We start from the raw sequence: 20,830 nt of genomic DNA, 5'->3' as shown, positions 1-20,830 counted from the left end.
ACCACCAGGTTCAAGAGCAGTTACTACCCTTCAACCATCAGGCTCTTCAACAAAAGAGGATAACTCCAGCCATTCCAGTTGTGGTGTTCCCACAACCAATGGTCTCACTTTGAGGATTCCCGATCTTGTTATTTCATGCTCTTATTATTTATTGCTATTTATTTATATTTGCATTTGCACAGCTCATTGTTCATTGATCCTGTTTACAGTTACTCTTCTATAAATTGGCTAGGTATGTCCACAGTTAAAAGAATCTCAAGGTTGTATATGGTGACATGTATGTACTCTGATAATAAATTTTACTTTGAACTTTGATATTGTGATCTGTACTTCGGTCTCAGTACGTTGCCTTTATGAGTGTATCCCAGAGCTTTCTTTAGTTGCTGCCCTGGTGAAGGATGAAATTAAGATAGCTGGGTGAGTTGCTCCTGTGATAGGATGTGTCCCTTCATATTCAACTGGTAACCACTAACACAATGACTGACGCCACAGGCCAAGAACAGAAAGCACTGTATGTTATCAGTAAGTCAAGCAGCATCTTGCCACGTGTAACATTGATTGTTTGCCAGTCTTTGCGTGCAGCTTTTCATTGATTCTATTGTATTTCTCTGTTCGACTGAGAAAGCTTGCAAGAAATCTCAATGTAGTATAAGGTGGCAATTACAAACTTTGGTAGTGAATTTACTTTGAACTTGAACTTTGATCTGTGCAAAAGGAAATAGTGGTTTTGATTTTTTTTGTTTCAAATTTCTAGAATTTGCAGGGGTTTTTCTGATTATTATTTGATGCTCTGGGGATGGTTCGCCCCTTTCTGGCTTGTCAATGAATCATTTTAGTGTAGAAAGTGTAATATGGCTGTTTAGCCATCTTGAAACAGCTGCGTGTTCCTGCCGCACCCCTATCGTTAAGCAGTGCTGAGAAAGGTGCAGATTCAAAGAGAACACTGAACCACTGAGTTAATGTCCTGTACAGATGCCTCCCTGCTCAGTTGATCCAGCAGGAACTAAGATAAAGTTCTTTATTGTGTCAGTATCTCAATGGTATCTGTTAGGAACTTGCTTGCATTCAATGGTCCTGGAGATAACCACATACACAGAGATTTCATGGAATAGTCCAAAGTCACTTGAGGCATACATATTGGGTTTAGTCTGTATCAGAATGACGCATCTTGATAACGTACCTCACATGCTCTCAAGTGAGTCCATAAGTTGTTGATGCTTAGAAATCTGAATTATTTTCTTTTCAGAGGCTGGGTGGCAACCAATAACTTAACTCAGAACCACACTTATGTATGATACAGCTCTCTGGCCAGCTCCCCAAACACTCACACTGAAAGTGCTTCTACTCATTCCTATTGTGCGTGTTCACTGCTCTATGCTTAAAGTTTTGTTCTCAGAAAGGTCATCCCTACAGTGGTGTTTGTTGTGATTTGAATGGGGCTGGCTGTGCTAAAAGGTGATAGTCAACATTCTGCAGCTGGTAGCTTGAGAACACCTGGGAAAACACAAGGGACTATTTAAAAACTTTGAAAACACAAGAGATGCTACAGATGCTGGAAATCCAGAGTAACACACACAAGATGCTGGCGGAACTCAGCCAGTCAGGCAGCATCTATGGGGAGGAATAAACTGTCAACATTTTGGGCTGAGACCCTTCAACAGGACTGGAAAGGAAGGGGGAGGGGAAGATTTCAGAATAAGAAGATGGGAGGAGGGGTAGGGCATACAAGCTGGAAGGTGATAGATGAAGCCAGGTGAGGGAGAAGATGAGTGGGGGGCAGAATGGGGGATAAAGTGAAAAGCTGGGAGGTGATGAGAGGAAAGAGTAAATGGCTGAAGGAGAAATATGATAGGAGGATAGTGGACCATGATAGAGAGGGGAGGCAGTAAAGGGAGGTAATAGGCAGGTGAGGAAAAGGGTTAAGAGAGGAGGCAAAATGGGGAATGGAAAAGGAATGAATGGGGCGGGGAGAAATTACCAAAAGTTGGGTAACTCAATGTTCAGGTCTAAAACCGCTGCAGTCTTGCCATAATCTGTCCTAGAATATTAAAATAAATTTATAATTAATCAATTAGTCTGGTGAAATCCAGCTGATTCCTTCAATTTAAAATATAGGTCACATCTGAAGTTATTTGAATGACAGAGTACTAGTTTCTTCAGTTTCTCTTAAACAGGTTTCCAGTATAAAAATGTAAGAACCAATGCTGGGCAGAACTTCAAATGTGAGACAGAGAATGTACAGTATGTTAAATTTCACTTTTGAAATTCAGCTCAAGACAACTTCAAAAGTGAAATACTCTGCATTAATCTTAAAGAACGTGTTATTTAAAACCATTAATCCAGATGATCTCCGTTACATAAAACAACAGCCTCTGGGATAGTTTGAAACAGTTCGGTCCCTTGACAAACACCGATGTAATGCAGCTTACATCCTTGTTAGGTCTGAAATGTAAGGAAAATGTGGATATTTGAAGAATAACAGAGCCTTCAATTCCCTACTGGGACGTTCATCTTCCTGATTCTCATCCGTTTCGAAGGAACAGCCCATTTTAAATGCTTTGGTTAATTATTTACTTTTTTTTGTATTTTTAATCAATAAAATGGGCAAAATCCACTTCTTTTGTTAATAGCAAGTTCGAAGGGACTCGGCTTTTGAAAAATATGAAGATATTCTCAGGTTCTGTGTACTGCATTGTAAAAAGGAAAAGAATCAATGAACAGATTTTTATGATTGCCGTTGCGCCAGTGTCTCAATGAAGCAAAGGAAGTATTCATGATTTAGGTGATTTTTAAAATGTAGCTGTTACAAAAAAGTAAAGGGTGCTCGGAACCTTTTTTGGTTAATATAATGCGACATAGAAGGATAAAAATACATTTATAAAGCTCCTGTATTAAAAGTTACAATATTTTAAATGACATGAAAACCTAAACAACTGGTTGTTAAACATAATCATGTATCATTATGCAGTTAACAAGGTAACTTATTGCACTTATTTGCTAGACTGAGGAAAATGGAAAACGGTGAAATAACGTAATTAAAAAGTTTATTATTTACTTCAACAAAAATTAACTTATTTGGAAAAGAACTACACTAAATCATAATGTGGATTGATCACACCGCTTATCAATTTATAAACCTCTAGCATAACCTATTAAAAGTTCATGGTTTCCAAACTCATTGGTTCAAGATTATATATCAACCTCTGAACCCTTCAATATATAATCCTCATGAAAAAGTTTGTGCAAAGTTACGTTTAATATTGCAAAAAGATGCCTCATCATAAATAAAAAAGTCAGGATAACGTGTTCAGCAATCAAATGGTCAAAAGTGCATCATACAAATGTTTTAAAAACTTCAATTTTTAACTCATTGATTTAATGACAATGGACAGTCCAGATCCACAACAGTTCACTGACAGGACTGTGGCCGAAGCCTTTTACAAAAGCATTTTCATTAACTAATATATTTTATTGCTTCTTTTAATTAGCAAATCACTACAAGACAGTGGGTGAATTGTGCTTCAATTGATACAATTTTTAGACACAGTATTCATTTCTCAGCCCAGTGTGACTGCAAATATACAGAACATTCACTAAAACCCTAACATGGTTAAAGAGGAATGCATGTTTGCAGCAAATACATATTAAAAAATAGAACTGCTTCTCTAAACAGTTTTTTTGCAAAACATAAAATACTATTAACATCAGTATGCAAACAATTACAATTGGTTTTCTTTACAAAAATATTTACATTTTAATAGCAAGATTTAGTCAATGGCCTTCAAGTTAATTATTCATTTAAAATTAAATGATTCTTGGACATTTTACAACCACAGCAAAATTACTTTCTTTCTTAAATGGAGATGTTCAGTGTTGTATTTCAGAGTGCATTGCAAAGAAATAGGAAAATGTAAAAAATGTACATGTAAATGACAGCTTCAGGGACATAAATGGAAAGTAACACTATGAAAATGACACCACTGTACAGTTTGATGGTATTACATTTTTAACAGGTTACAAACCCCTTGAAAATTAACACTGTTCAAATCATTCAACAACTAACACAACATTTTAATACAATGGATAGATTCATTCTGACTACATGAGCTGACTGAAATACTTGCTTGGGTCCTTTAAACTGTAGATGACCAATATAAAGATTTTCATCAGGAAGTTGCTGTTGCTGAAAGTAGGAGGTGAATGCAACTTTTCCAACTTTTTTAATCAAGATATTATTCCACTTATTTTAAATCTGTGAACTATTAACACAACAGATAAAATGTTATGTGAACCTGTTGATTGCTTGTCCAGCATCTTGGCTAACAATTCTTTCGAGTCAACTAAATCCTACTTTTAATTAAATATTAGGAATTTATAGCAGTAAATGGCATTATTTGAGTGTCTTTATGACCAATGCTAACATGACTTTCTGAAATTTTGTATTGTCCAATGGAATTTACAAGTTCAGTAATAAATAAAACTATACCAATGTAAACAATAGATCTTGAAGGCTGAGCACAAAATGAGGCATGTTTTGCCCTCACTGTTGAACAACTCAATTTATACACTCATTGACTAAACTACGGACATTATCCAGTAGCTATATTTTTGTAGGTATGTCTGGGAGGTAAAAATCACCGGCATCACAGGTCCCAATAGCTTAGATGTCTGACTACAAGAGTCATTATTTTGTACTTTAGCAACAGGATTACACGTTTTCGAAGACTGCAACACAGACTTCTCATTCAGTATAGCTGAACTTACACAGATTTCATACCTAAAATTTACCACAAGTTCCCTAAACCACTATTGGGCAAGTGTAATAAGAATAATATATATCGTATAATGTTGTTTAATTACATATTGCCAAATAATTATGACATCTGATTGTCAAGGAGGTGAACCATGTGGGGCTAGGTGTTCTATTTTTCAAAGTTCTGTACTCACTAATGCAACAATGATGGAGAGAACCTATTCATGGATTCTTACATTATCAAATCAATGATCAATTGCAGTAACTTATTCTAAAATAGCATGGATTCCAAAATCCACCCATCTCATTTTCATGCAGGAACACAATGATTAAACGACAAATACAGATTCAATGTGATAATCCATTGATAGATCTCCATCTGAAATTTGACAAGGGAAGCAAACATTTTCTCCAGGACATTCCTCAAATTTAGGTGGAATAATTACTTTGGTAATCTGGAATTTGATTTTGAATCCTAAATATTTTTAGTTGTTTTTGCTTTATGGATTCAGACCACAAGTTCCTCCATTTGAGATGAGCTGATTTTTGATCCAAGCTACTGACCCTTGGTGAGATGATGGTATAACATTTTTCCATATATTTTGTTTTTTTTTAATGCTCATAAACCAATTTACTTTTTTCAGCTACAAAAAAAAATCAATGCTTACAGGGCAGGATGTGAAGTCATTTGTCTCTACAAAAATGCACCTCCTTATTTACGGTTACATCAGTGGTATAACAAAAACACATTATAACTTCAAATGTAGTCCTCAGGGCCAATTAACCTACTATAAACGGACAAAGTCAATGCATGTTGTAGCCGGAACATAATTTATTCAAGGACGTAGAGTAAGTTTTGCCATTTTGCACTATGTTTTAGCATTTGCACAAGCACATGTATTACCTCAGGACATAGGCTTTTAGACACATGACAGTGTTCACTGACTATCAACTCACAGACTAAAGAGGGGGTGATTATTTGCAGTTTCCAATACAGATATCACACTGACGAACACTGACGTTTCATGGCTCCAGTAGCAGAATAGCATCAAGCTTGTTCTTGGGAAAAATAAATGCATCTGAAAAATGGTAGAGAGATACAAACTTTGTTTCTGTTCCGAAAAATCTGATTCGGTCCATAGTCCAATATATATCCATTCATTGTGCAAACTGTCGATGGGTAAACGTTAGTGCAGTATCCTCCATAGTGGATAACAGCTGCTCTGGTCTAACCAAAGTCAATCCTTGGCCGATACTGTAGTACCATTGGATAAGACTATAAAAATAGAAATTATTAGTAATTATTAGTAATTCATAGGACAATGCTTATGCAGAAGAACCATTTCACATAGCCTTTCAGTTGCAATCATAATCTCTGCTGATTTCATAATATTATAAAACACAGGAGAGAATCTGCCCACTGTGTCTGCCCCACCATTCGACTGCGGCTGATTTATTTTCCCTCTCAACTCCATTTTTCTGTCTTCTCTCTGTAACCTATGATGCCCTTATTAATCAAGAACCTATTTACGTCTTCAGCCTGGCTTTTACAGCCATCTCTGGCATTGATTTCTACATATTCACCACCCTCTGGCTAAAGAAATTCCTCCTCAGGTATATTCTAAAGGGATATGTCCGCTGGCCCTACACTCTCTCTTTATTAGAAACATTATTTCAAAGTCAACTCTATCTAGCCCTTTCAATATTTCATAGGTTTCAATAAGATTCCCCCCCCCCACCACCAAGTCTTCCAAACTCCAGTGAGTACTGCCCCAGAGCCATCAAATGCTCTTCATTAGTTAACCCTTTTATTGCTGGGATCATGCTCCAAAATCTCCTCTGGACTCTCTAATGGCTGCACATCCTTTCTTAGATACAGGGCCCAGCATACCTAAGGAACTCCACAGTTCAATTCCGTACTCCGATCCTCAGCAAATGAAGCAGTTGTGTTGGAATGCTGAGGGTTCCGACAAACAATTAGGCACACAACAACAAATGGCAGGCAACACTTCAGCCACAAAAATAACAGGTAATGGCCTCCAACAGAAGAGTGCCTACCAACATAACCCTAGAGTTTAACAATATTATCTTTGCTGAGTCCATAACTCCACCAAAGAACCAAAAGACATATAGATCAGCCACATTAGTACTGTGGCTTGCAGAGCATACCAAAGACTGGATAACCTCTGGTGCATGCCTCACCTCCTTTCCACTCTCTACAAGGCGCAAGTCAGATTCATAGTCATAGAAAAGTACAGCACAGAAACAGGCCCTTTGGCCCATCTAGTCCATGCCAAACCATTTAAACTACCTAATGCCATTGACCTACACCGAGATCATATGCCTCCATGCTCCTACCATCCATGTACCTATCCAAACTTCTCTTAAAATGCTGAAATCAAGCTCGTATGCATCATTTGTGCTGATAGCTCATTCCACTCTCTCACAACCCTCTGAGTGAAGACGTTTCCCCTCATGTTCCTCTCAAACTTTACACCTTTCACCCTTAACCCAGTACCTCGAGCTGTAAGCTGTAAATCCTCTCCACTTGCCCGGTGAGAACAATTCTAGGAAAAATTAAGAAGGGTGACACCATCCAGGACTAAGTTTTCTGCTTGACTGACAACCGTATGTGTTCTTTGCCTCCATTGTCAGCATTCTGTGACTGAAATGTCACAATTAAGCGATTTTGACAATGCACACACACCACTGGAGAGAACCACTGACATTTCTTAATACTAGCCAGTGTTATTACAACTTTGCATTATATATGATCATCTTGATCAGCTGATGACCCATTCCATATATTTCTGGTTCTGGGTCAATAACAACACAAAAATACAAGTAAAAGGTCTAATACTGGGCCGTGCTTACCCCTCTGCTTATAGCATGGTGAATGAGGACTCAATCTAGGTAATTGCTTTGTAGATGGCAGAAAGGTTATCTGGAATGATGGTGTGAGATACCTGACCTACAGTAATCAGCCTCTAGTTCGTTTTGCACCCATCAGTCTCTTTGAATTTCTTGACAATGGTGATCCTTGGGATCTTGATAGGGAGTATCAGGGAATGGGTCAAGGGTGTGTCTATTTTTCACAAGGCTGAGTTGCTAGCTTGACACTCAACCCAGCACAGATGGAAAGTGTGCAAGGAGCTGGCTGGATTAGAACCCTGGACCATTCGCCTCGAAGTCCGGTGCTGATGCCACTACACCACTGGCCGGCATTCTCTAGATTATTTACCACCAGTTATCAGTTACCATTTGTACTGTTACAAACCCCGTAACTGGGTGACTTACCAGCAAAGATAGACAGATCCATTGAAGTCTGATGATGCTATTTTTAACAGTATTTATTAGTAAAAATACACAAAAATAATATCAATGCAAATATACAGATAATATGCGTCTCAATACTAACTCTAAAAGTATAATAATAACCAATAAGAAATACGCTCTATCGTTGTCTAGGGGATAATGTATTGTCCGATGGAAATATAAAGTTCACTCAGTTCATGCAGGCTGCAGCCTTTTGGGGACCGCTGTGTTTGCAATGGTTGGAGAGAGAGAGAGATTTGGGAGAAAAACTTGCCGGCTTTCCTTTTATGATTTCGATCCGTCGGAGTCTCGTTGGTGTGGCTGTTCACTTGTGGCCTCTCCTTTAGCTAAAGCCGCTCTACCGTGATGAGCACACCAACCCAGGCAAGGGAAGGACGCACAGGAGCCACCCACCGGCTGTCGCTATTAAACGCTGTCACTGGATTTCTAGCATTTCTCCTGGTGCGTCTAAAGGGGTTGTTCCCCAGACCCTCTTTTATCCTTACTCACGGGGTCTCAGATGTCAATCAGGTTGGGATGATGCAATCCCTCAACCAGCCCACTTTGGTTGTCCCCTGAGGGGCTTCAATGAATAGTACAGTACTCAATACACAATTCCGTCTCCAAGAGAAAATAGCCATTATCAGTGTTTTTGTTTTGCTGAGGCCAGGACACATTCCAAACCTTGTGTATTCTCTCTCATTTCTTGGGTCCCAGACCCGAATTAATAGCAATCTTGCGATTCTCAAGAAGGGTGGGGGGGGGGGTGACTTTGTACCCTTCAGCCCCTCAGAGTTGCGGCACATTCGTAACACCTCCTTCCTTCTAAGATTTTTACCACTGGTAAAAATGAATTAATACAGATTCTTACAGGATTTCAGAATCTAACACAATACAAAAGAGTTTTTTTCCACTACAGAGTAATACAGTTATACATTCAATTCAGCATCTAAACAGTTAGCGATTACATTGTCACTTACTTTAATATCTTAACATCTTGTACCTTAATAAATTCTTGTAGCATCAGACTCCAATTTGATAACCACCTATTTTTATTCCTTTTCTTCAGCAAACAAAAACTAAAGAGTTGTGATCTTAGCTTATGTGTATACTACAAAAGTTCATGCAAATACTAATCTTTATGTTAATTTCAAACTTAACAGTCAATCTTCCATCTGGGTTGTCTTTATTATTCACATGCTTTGTCGAAATCCCTTAAAACTGGATCCTGTTATTTAAAGTGGCATCCTGCCAACCCTCGCCCCTTTTCCAGTTAACTCCCACGTGGACTTGTATACTAGTGTGGAATTGGCTTTCGCATGCTCCTTTCATAGGAGTTATTCTATCAACAATGTGTTCCAAACTTAGACCATTTTCCGAATTTCCACACAATTCTTTAATTTTAAGCAAGTTGTTAGTTTTATTTTCAGGACCCTTCATGCCATTAGTTTTCAGTTTAAACTCTGCAAATGATCCCTCTTTGTCCAAACAGCATTTCAAATTCTGCCTCTTCACAGCACACTCTTGAATAACAATAGCGTATGGGGCACCTTTACATTCCAAATCAACCTGTAATTGATTCGCAGGCACGTGTTACCAAGCCATTGTCTTTGTAGCCTGGTTGCTGCTTCTGGCATCAATCCAGACTTTAAATTTTTTTCATTCAATTTAGGAACTACACTTTTCCCTTTTCCTTCAATAATAATATTCACCTCACCACCTCTTATCTCCTCACTAACTTTTAACACACCTTCGAACACAAACTGGGAATTCTCACTTCCCACTAGTACCAAGGTTAACCCTTTCTTCACTGAACCAGGTCCATCTGACCCACAAGGACTGCATTCCCTTTCAACTGAATCAAATACCTCAGACCTTTCCTGAGTTTCATTACTAGGTTCAGTACCATGTGCATCCACATCTTGAACACACTCAAATGGGACATCTGCCTCTTCCAGGCTTTCAATACCCATACCCTTTTCAAATTCTGAGTTCCCCTGATCCTCCCAGTTCCTCTCTGGGCAACACCCTTCCAGAGTAAACTCAACCCCTTGGGCTGAAACAACCTCATCTGCCAACCCAGCAGATTCTTCAAGGTAATGGCATCCTTTTCATCTAGGACTGCCCCCATTTCATTATCGGGAACACCTTTAGAATTTTCAACTTCTTCAAACAGTTCTGTCAAACCAGACAGATCATCCATGTCCAACCCTGGACCTTCCAACAGCCTTATCCGCTTTTCATCTTTACTCCGTGCCTCTTATAAATTTCCTCCTGGCTAAGGGCAGGTCTACCTCCTCTCCCTTACTCTCTTTCACTTTCCTATTCTCCGATTTACCACCCTCTTGGTACAGGGTCGGTAAAAACGTCTTGGCCAAATCGATACTGGCCTGATTTAAACTGGTCTCTTTCTCAGCTGCCTTTTCCGACATGCTGCGAGAGGTTGCGCATGCGGGTTAGATCTTGGAATCTATGGGCGGGTCCTCAACACTTACAGGCTGGCTCGTCAGCTCCATGGCCGACCAAACTTCACCATCAGGTAAATCGTTACCCAGAAGGATGTCTACGTCAGTTCTCGGGAATTCTGATCGCACCCCTATTTCAACTGGTCCAGATACCAGCTCACAATTTATAATGATCCTAAGCAAGGGCACCGCTTCTGTCCCTTTCCCTATGCCTCTCAAAGCTACCTCTCCAGTCTTGCGACCAAAATCTAGTACCGTACTGCGAATCAATGACAGCTCAGCTCCCGTGTCTCTCCAGATCCGCACTGGAATTGGTGTGTCTCCCTCTCTCACAGACACGGTTCCTCCTGAAATACATTTCTCAGGCCCCTCTCGTATTCTGTCTACCTGGGGCTTTCTAGTCGATTTACTGATCACCACAACACATCCTGTAGGGACTGCTGCTCTCCCTTTTCCTACCTCCTTCCTCGGAGCAAGGCACTTAGATGCAATATGACCCACCTTTCCACAATTAAAACACGTCAAGCCAGGACCTCTCCTGCCACCTTGCCTTTCCTCCTCCTCAGTTTTACCACTAGCTCCTGGCTGGATCTCTGCCTCAGCCGGCGGGCTTTCTCTACTGTTCCCACGGTCTCTCTGGTAACTTTTATTCAAGGAAAACTTTGTCTTGTGGGTTAGGGCATATTCATCTGCGAACCTAGCAAATTCGGATATGGACTTAATCGGCTTCTCATTCAAATACATCCGGATATCATCCGAAACACAACCTTTAAATTCCTCAATTAGAATTAACTCCCTGAGATGCCAAAAATCTTCTTCCACCATTTCTGTTGCACACCAACGATCCAAGAGCACACCCTTCTCATAGGCAAACTCTGCATACGTCTGATTCCACCCTTTCTTCAAATTTCTGAACTCTTGTCTATACGCTTTAGGTACCAATTCATAGGTCCAAAGAATGGCCTCCTTTACTTTCTCATAATTCTCAGACTCCTCCTCCATGGACAACGCCGCATATGCCTGTTGTGCCTTCCCTTTTAACACACTTTGTACAACTCCATGCACTGATCTTTGGGCCACTTCTGACTCACTGCCACCTCTTCAAAATGCAAGAAGTAACTATCAACATCCGTCTCCTCAAACGGAGGTACTAACCTAAACTCCCGACTAACATTAAACTGCTCCTCTCGGTCTGACCCTTGAACTCTTCGCTCTTGCCTTAACTTCTCCATTTCCAAGTCATATTGCCTCTGTTTCTCCTTCTCCCTCTGGTTCTCAGCTCTTTCCCTCTCTTTTTCAGCTCTTTCCTTCTCCTTTTCAGCTGCTTCAACGTGTTTTAACTTAATTTCATGCTCGCTCTGCTTCTTAGCTCTTTCCTGCTCTTTTTCCTTTTCGGCCCTTTCCTTCTCTTTTTCAGCTGCTTCCAGCTGTTTTAACTTAATTTCATGTTCCAACCTTAATTTCTCCAACTCTAACTGAGCCGTCCCACTAGCTGGTGCCTTTTCAGGGATATTTTCCAATACCTCAGCGGAAAACACATTCTTCACAATATAATACTGAGTTATGGCCCTCCGCACCTCCCGCTTTTTCATTGACAACCTCACCTCTGCGAGATTTAGTCCTTCCGCAATATTTATCAAGTCCAACTTTGTGGCAGCCTCTAGCGCCTCCAGAGTCGGGTTTTCTATAAATTCCTCAACGTCCATCTTTGCTGGTTTCCCGTCTGGTTACCCGCGCAACCAGACCCACGGTTGGACTTAAAAGCCCGATTCACTGGCCCTCCAAATTGGTATCAAATCCCGAGAGGAGGCCCCACTTTGTTACGAACCCCGTAACTAGGTGACTTACCAGCAAAGATAGAGAGGTCCGTTGAAGTCTGATGATACTATTTTTTAACAGTATTTATTACTAAAAATACACAAAATAATATCAATGCAAACATACAGATAATATATGTTGTCAATACTAACTCTAAAAGTGCGGGTATAATAATAATCAATAAGAAATACCCTCTATCGTTGTCTAGGGGATAATGTATTGTCCGATGGAAATATAAAGTTCACTCAGTTCATGCAGGCTGCAGCCTTTGGGGACCACTGTGTTTGCAATGGTTGGAGAGAGAGAGAGATTTGGGAGAAAAACTTTCCGATTCCTTTTATGATTTCGATCCATCGGAGTCTCGTTGGTGTGGCCATTCACTTGTGGCCTCTCCTTTAGCTAAGCCGTTCTACCGTGATGAGCCCGCCAACCCAGGCAAGGGAAGGACGCACACGAGCCCTCACCGGCTGTCGCTATTAAACGCTGTCACTGGATTTCCAGCATTTCTCCTGGTGCCTCTAAAGGGGTTGTTCCCCAGACCCTCTTTTATCCTTACTCACGGGGTCTCAGATGTCAATCAGATTGGGATGATGCAATCCCTCAACCAGCCTACTCTGGTCGTCCCCTGAGGGGCTTCAATGAATAGTATAGGACTCAATACACAATTCCTTCTCCAAGAGACAAAAGCCGTTATCAGTGGTTTTGTTTCACTGAGGCCAGGACACATTCCAAACCTTGTGGATTCTCTCTCATTTCCTGGGTCCCAGACGCAAATTAATAGCAATCTTGCGATTCTCAAAAAGGAGGGGGGGGGGGGGGGGGAGGAACTTTGTACCCTTCGGCCCCTCAGAGTTGCGGCACATTCGTAACAGTACATTTATGGAATATGTGCTGCCTGACTTGCTCTGTTTCGTGTGTATTGCTATACATTTCCAGCATCTGCAGAATATTGTGTACTTAAAAAAACTATCCCCATGGTCACTCCAATTTTATCCTATTGGAGACATTCTTTTCATCACAGCTTAGCAAGCTTCTTTTCTCTTCTTCCCAGTTGTGAAAAAAAGTCTTCCACATGAAACGTTAATATAAACATTCCCACAGACGCGGACTGACTGGCTGAGTATTTCCAGACCTTTCTCCTTTTATCACGCTTGCACCTCAAATATGCAAACTTTCCACTGACTCTTAACTTCATATTGAAGCATCCAACTTGAGATCAGGATAGGTTATTTGGTTCTCTTACAGTCATTCATTTTATCATGTGTGAGAAATAAATATGCCATCCATCTCTGGTTTTATATTGTCCTTTTCTATTGATGTTGCTGATCCGCAAGGCAGCAAGAGCCACAGCACATATTTCAGTACTGCTGTAACTTTACCTCTAAACGTTGCCATCCTTTTGCACGTGGGAACTTAAAGTCCTACTTTTCTCTCAACATGAAATCAGTGCACCTCCATGGTTTCTTTTTGTTTGTTAGCCTCAAAAGCAATGAAAACTCTGAACAGTGGCAATAATTCTATTTTCCCTCTCATCTACATGTGCTTCTTGTGCCTTTTTTTTGACTCTAACTTGGTCTTTGGGGGAACCTAACCATAGCAGTTAGTGCAATGCTTTTCAGCATGTTAGCTATAAGATCCAGGTTTGATTGTCCTTAAGGATTTTGCATGTTCTCCTCATGACAGTGTGGGTTTCCTCCAGGTGCTCTGGGTTCCTCCCCCATCCCAGAGATATACATGTTAGGGTTAGAGAATGGGGACACCTGTCCAGCATAATCCTCGCTGATTTGATTTGATGCAAACAATGCATTTCACTGGATGTTTTGATGTACATATTACAAATAAAGCTAATCTTTATCTCTTTACATGAAGTTGCAGGTTAATGGAAACAAAACAAGGCAGGAGCCTTCACAGGGAATGTTCACCTGTAGTCAGTATGGTGAACCTCATTAACCATACACTGAAACACAGAGAATCTAAACTAGGAACTATCAGTCCATTCAAGTAGCTTTCTCAGTGTAATATCATTTATGGAGTACAAAACTAGAGTAATAAAAAAATATAAAATAAAAGCAATGTTAAATGACCAAATACTCTCAATGGCAGGATAACAATCTATAGGAACAGGCCTGTAAGTGACTTGAGGTCTACAGCACTGTGACTGACTCATAAATGTTCTCTGAAATGACAAAGCAATCTACCTAGTTGCATCATACATTAAAGCCAAAAAAATGCGTAAGTTCTTTTGCCTGTAATGCCCACTCTGTCTCTCTTTTCACAGATAGTCAGATCTTGTGAGGTATTCACAATAATTAAAAAAGACTGCAGGAGAACCTCAGTGAGTCAGGTAGTATCTCTGGAGACCCTGCGCCAGAACTACAACACTATTGTTATACTGGATATGCACTTTTCTGTTTTTTTACTAACCAGCTACTTCATCAATGAACTTCTATCAAAATGTCAGAAGTGATGATGTTCATGAACGATTATTGATTCTCAGCAAATGGAGCAGCAAGACTGCAAAATTATATGCAGGTTGCTATGTGGAATATGGTTGGTAGTGGTCAAGGAAGTTGCAGCTGGAATATAATGTAGGATAATGATCATTAGAAGAAAGAATGAAAAAACAAATTATTATATAAATGGAGTGAGACTACAAATTGGGGCATGGGGGTCCAAGTACATGGAACACATGCAAGTGTAGCAAGAAATTATGAAGGCTAATAAAATACTGGCTTAAATTGTAAGGAGTTACAAAAGCAGGTAAGACTTGGTGCAATCTAGGATATTAACACGGCTGATCCATTTAAGTTCTAAATAATAGTAACTCCCGAGACATTGATTGTTGGAACCCAACAATGCTAAAGTCATTGAAAATCAAGGGTAAGTGTTAGGAATCTCCTACTGGAGATGCTTTTTGTATTGCACCATGTTGTACGAATGTAACCTGACACATAAGGAGAATAGGCCAGCCATTTCCTCAAGCCTGCTAGATAAGTCGTAGATTACCCAGTCATGGCCTCACCATCACTTCCCCACTCTCTTCACACATCTGCTGAATCCCTGTAGTTCAAGTATTTGTCAACCTCCCCTGCTATATACACCTGCTATATTGCACACATTTTTACTTTCTTATGTTTAATGTAAGATAGGCTTTTACTGGAAGCAGTACATGGAAGGTTCAGTAGATTGATTCTTTGAATGAAGACTTGAATGCCTAAAGAAAGATTTATTAGGTTGGGCCTATATTGGTTGGAGCTTAGAAGAATGGGAGGTGATATTACTAAAGCACATAGGATTCTGATGGGGATTTTGAGAGGGTATTTCTCAGGAATTGGTGTCCTGAACCAAGAAGCATACTTTCAGAATAATTGATACCTATTCATCTAGGCAGCTTCCAATCTGATAGTATGAATATAAATTTTTCTAACTTCTGATAATTTCTTTCCTCTTCCCCTTCGCTCTTTTCCCATACCCAATTCTAGTTCAGTGTCAGCCCTCTTTTCTCCTCACCTGCCCATCACCTCCCTCTAGTGCCCTTTCTCCTTCATTTCCTCCCATTGTCTATTCCATTGTGCCCTCCAGCCCTTTACTCTTTCCACCTATCACCTCCCAGCTTTTCACTTCGTTCCCCCCTCCTCCCCACCTTCCACCCTCACCTGGTCTCACCGTATCAGGTAGCAGCTTGCACTCCTTTCTCTTCCCCTGCCCCCCCCCCCCTCACCCCAGCTTCTTATTCTGGTTTCTTCCCCCTTCCTCTCCAGTCCAGACGAGGGGCCTTGGTCTCAATCGTTGACAGTTTATTCTCCTCTATAGATGCAGCCTGATCTGATGTGTACCTCTACTATTTTGAATTTGTTGCTCTGGATTTCTAGCATCAGCAGAAACTTTTAAACTTATAAACCTGTGTTCTTTCAAATGGCCATAGCTCTTTCTGATTCTCTATCCCTGAGGCCTATGGAGGTGGAATCACTGAAAGTAGTCAAGAGGAGGTTGACAAATATTTGAACTACAGGGATTCAGCAGATGTGTGAAGAGAGTGGGGAAGTGATGGTGAGGCCATGACTGGGTACCCTACAACTTAATTAAATGACGTAGCAGGCTTGAGGAAATGGCTGGCCTATTCTCCTTCTGTGTCAGTTTACATTCAGACTACATTGTGCGATACAATGAGCATCTCCAGTAGGAGAGTCCTAATACTTACCCCTGATTTTCAATGACTTTAGCATTGTTGGGTCCCAACCATTAACATCTTGGGAGTTACTATTATTTAGAACTTAAATGGATCAACCACGTTAATACTGTGACTATGAGGGGTATCAGAGAAATGAAGGACTGAGTTTAATTTTACTTTTTATTTAGAGATACAGCACAGTATCAGACCCTTCTGGCCCAATTACATCCATGTGACTAATTAACCTACTGACCCTTATGGCTTTGTAATGTGGGAGGAAACCACCGCGGTCACAGAGAGAATGTACAAAGTCCTTACAGACAGTGGTGGTATTTAATCCATGGTGATGGTGCTGTAGCAGTGTAACGCTGACCAATGTGTTACCGTGCCAGACCCACGACAGCTCAAACCTTTCATCCCCCTCTACCAGACACGAGAAAAGAGCTTGCTTGTATACTCTCAAGTTGCTGTTCTAACAATCTTGACACCATCTAAGGAAAAACAGCCTAACTGTCTAGGTCTTCACCACACCCTAAATTTACACTGCCTCTACCAATGCTGCGCCAGGGCTGCAATGTGTATCTTCTATAAAATGCTCTGTAGCAACCCACAAGTAGCACATCTGAAACTTGTGGCTGTGCTAATGCAACAAGGACAGGAGCTTAATTTTAACTGTAGCATATAAATTGTTGCATATTGTTCACACAGCGTTTCATTAACAATTTACTGAATATACTGTATAGCTATTCGTGTTTGCAAAGACATGGGACTTAGCAAAGTCTGTCCAGTGCTGTACTGTTTTATTGCAATAATCAAAAATTACTAACTTATGACCTTCCAACTCAATCAAGACACTTTGTAAAAATGCATTTCAAAGTGGAAACAATTAATGCAGGAAAAAAACACATGGAACTGGATAACCATTCCTGCTGTAATTAAAACTCTCACCAGGCTCAGTGGCTAATTACAAAGTAATTAGGACTTGTAAATAAGTAGTTGCTTGGCAAATGGCATGTAGAATTAGCCAAGTCTAAAACTTTATTCTACAAGCTCTTACTGTAACTGATGCTACCATGGCTTGAAACAAATATTTCCCAAAGTTCCAAAGTTTAACTGAGGCTTAAAATCTTGTATTAAATTTGAATGTATTATGATAAATAAGGCCAATTAACAGCTTGGTCAGATTAACCACCAATTAAATACAGTGATTACATGGTAGCTTGCGGAAGAGCATCATATTCCCAATTACGTAACATCTGTTTCGTGCTGTTCAACTTTAGTGTCATTATTTTGAAATAGTGGCTACAGAAAGAAACCAAGTCACTATATACTCAGGAGAATCTTTAAGAAAAAGGTGACATTTCTTCATGCATCTTCCTAGCTCCAAGCTCATGACGTGGTCGACTATTTTAAAGTGACAGCAGTATTTGGAAGTAACATGGAATAATTTGAAAGCAAAATGTTAAGCGAGGCTGCAAGTTTAAAAAAATGTTAATTTTTATCTCATCCACCAAAAAATGGTCCAGAATAAAAATAAGGCGTGAAGTACATAGGCAGCTTATGTACACCGACTTTTAATTTTATTTATTTAGAGATAAAGCAAGGTAAAGACCCTTCCAGACCAACAAGTCCACGCTGCCCAATCACACTCATCAAACTACTAACCTAATTGTCTTTGGAATGTGGGAGGAAACCAGAGCACCCGGAGGTAATCCATGCGGTCACAGGTTGTTGCATAATGCACTGTAGTAGCATTATGCTAACCACTACACTACAGTATCTGTTAGTGAATACTTACCCCATAACCCCTAACAATCTCATCAGTCTAGAAGCTATCCACCTCTACCATAAGTACAACGAATAATTTGGCCTTCAGTCATCTGTCACAACAAATTCCATAGATGCACCACCCACTGAAGAAATTCCTCCTCATCTCTGTTTTTAAAGAGACATCCCTTTATTCCAAGGTTGCCATTGGAATTTTGCTAAAGGAAATATCCCCCCTCTTGTGGTAAGCACAATGGGAATAATTCTGCAAAAGTAATATTACGTCAATCAGGCCATTGCCTCTTTTCTGTTGTGTTGCAAAATGCTTTTCACTCAAGGGTTAATTGTTCCAGCAAATACATTGTGCTTGAACAGGGATAGACTAGCAATTCTTCATTTTAAGGAAATTTGTTTTATCTGTTGCATTGTCATTTGTAGTGACAAGGTTGACAATAATGTAAGAATGCTAACGGCAAAGGTCAACACTGAAGACTTGCCACATCCAGCGTAACGGAGTCTGTCCTTTTTATTTATTTTCAAAACCTGTAGCTGCTAATTTCACCATTTTAGTTTGCCCATATCCACCAGTTGGAGAATAAGGGAAATGTTATTAGCACCAAAACTCTTCTAGGGGCCTTTCTGCACAAAATGGAGGAGAGAAAGCCAATGACACATGGAAGTAATAAACACTAATAATGCAGCAAAGGGAACTGATACAATGTAATAAATTGGCTCCTTCTATCCTGCATCATTCATTCTAATCTCAGATATTCCAAATAATAGCAACAATCGCCTATCAACAATGAAATAACAGAAACTCAGAAATCCACTTTTCAAATAGCTTTAAAGCATTCAAACAGAATAAATTTCTCCTTACTCTTTATCTGATAAAAAAAAGATCTCCTAGGAAGGATGCATAGCGTTTTATAATCTGACAGGGTCATGCATTCTTAGACACATACACCATTGCTTTTTGCATCAGCCAACAGTTATAAACAATAAATAAAGGATTTTTGTGCTTAGAATAAATTCATAATTGTGATGAACAGCTGCAATTAGATATTTATATCTTCAAATATAAATATGCATTTGAAAGATGAAACTTCCTTAATCTCCTCCAAAAATGAAACAAGTCCTTTCATGGATCGCCTCTTTCAAATAATCTCATCGCGCCATAATCCATCACCACAATGACACTTTCATACTAGGCCGCAAAGTACTCCAAAATTATGACCACGAGAACTATGCCCTTGCGGCCATAGATCATTTGAGCTTTCAGTTTGTATTGCTTTGGCAGTCAGATCCATCTTAAGCTGAAAGGAGATAGTACTACTGGGAGTCCTAGCAATAGTTTAAGGCAGAAAGAAATTGAAAAATACTCCCTGGTGCTAGCTGAGAGAGGATGGAAAAGGCTTGTTATATAAACTTCAGGCACACCATCTCACCACCTGACTAGGTATTGAAGATGGATTACACAAAACTAAAATGAAATAAATGAATGTCAATAAAAAATCAACACAGAATAACCTTAATAATGGAGTACTACTTTGCTTTAAAGATAAAATTCTTTATTAATAAAAAGATTTGTCTACTTATTTTGGAAAATAATAGATAAACAGACAGATAAAATCTTGTTATTAAACTCACAGAAAAGCATCAACTCTTCCAACTGGGCATGATATTGCCTTCAAGACTCATCATTGAATGTTACAATTTCAGATAAACAGCCTTGCCATTTTATCCCAGAATTGACGAAAGGCTTCTCGACCTGTAATGTTGACTCAGACTTTGTCTCCACAGCATTGCTGTATAACTTGTTGGGAGTTCTAGGTTTTCTCTTTTATTTCAAATTTACAGCAACTGCAGTGAGCCATATCTCACTGTTCCTGCATTATTGTCATCCTCCTCGCCCCATGTCCTCATTCTTCATCCTCTCCGCTGGATAGATCAGCTCCAATTAACAACTCATCATTGTGTTCTCCACGGGCATCACAACTTTCACTATTCACCCAATCACATACACACCTTTCGTTCTCTGTCCTGCCTCTCCTCTACAACTTGAAACATGCTGGTTTTCAAAGTGCTCTTCCTTCTGAAGTATACAATCCTGAGGACTGATGGAAGAATCTAGAACTAGTGGTTACTGGTTAAATATAAAGAATCCCCATTGGCAAAAAGATGGTGAAATACAGCAAGAATATCCATGTAAGAAAGAGGAGAAACAACTCCTAAAAAACCTTCCAATCCTTAATCTCTAATTCCTTGATTCAATCTGCCCTCCAAACTGTGACAGATGTTTTCACAAATTATTTGGAACATATCTAAAAGTTTGACAACTTAACGTTGTCTTCTGATGGGGATATTGTCTATGGTAAAAACACAAGTTGTCTGCAGGATGCAATTCTGAGCAAAATAGCTTAGAAATTTCAGGTAGCAAAACTAATATCCTCTGACCAGGTATAGGTTATGGATTGCATACTTATTGAACATCCTTGGCATGGAGAGACTTGAATGTACTGCCTCAAGATTCTTAGTTCTGTA

General features: G+C 39.7%; 1 protein-coding gene across 4 annotated transcripts in view; it reads right to left on the bottom strand.

The window, feature by feature from the left end:
- Positions 1-3,027: 3,027 nt before the first annotated feature.
- The window catches only part of pcgf5b (polycomb group ring finger 5b), a 152,504-nt gene continuing 134,701 nt past the window's right edge, over positions 3,028-20,830 (bottom strand). For all 4 annotated transcript variants that reach the window (XM_059947528.1, XM_059947530.1, XM_059947529.1 and 1 more), the window contains one exon: positions 3,028-6,029. In XM_059947528.1, the coding sequence (XP_059803511.1) occupies positions 5,982-6,029 (48 nt within the window). In that variant the 3' untranslated portion in view covers positions 3,028-5,981. The remainder of the gene's footprint in view (positions 6,030-20,830) is intronic.

The sequence above is a fragment of the Hypanus sabinus genome, chromosome 22 (genome assembly GCF_030144855.1).
Source record: "Hypanus sabinus isolate sHypSab1 chromosome 22, sHypSab1.hap1, whole genome shotgun sequence".
NCBI lineage: Eukaryota > Metazoa > Chordata > Chondrichthyes > Myliobatiformes > Dasyatidae > Hypanus > Hypanus sabinus.
The sequence above is the reverse complement of the archived record's forward strand: the minus strand, read 5'-3'. Positions and strand labels throughout refer to the sequence as shown.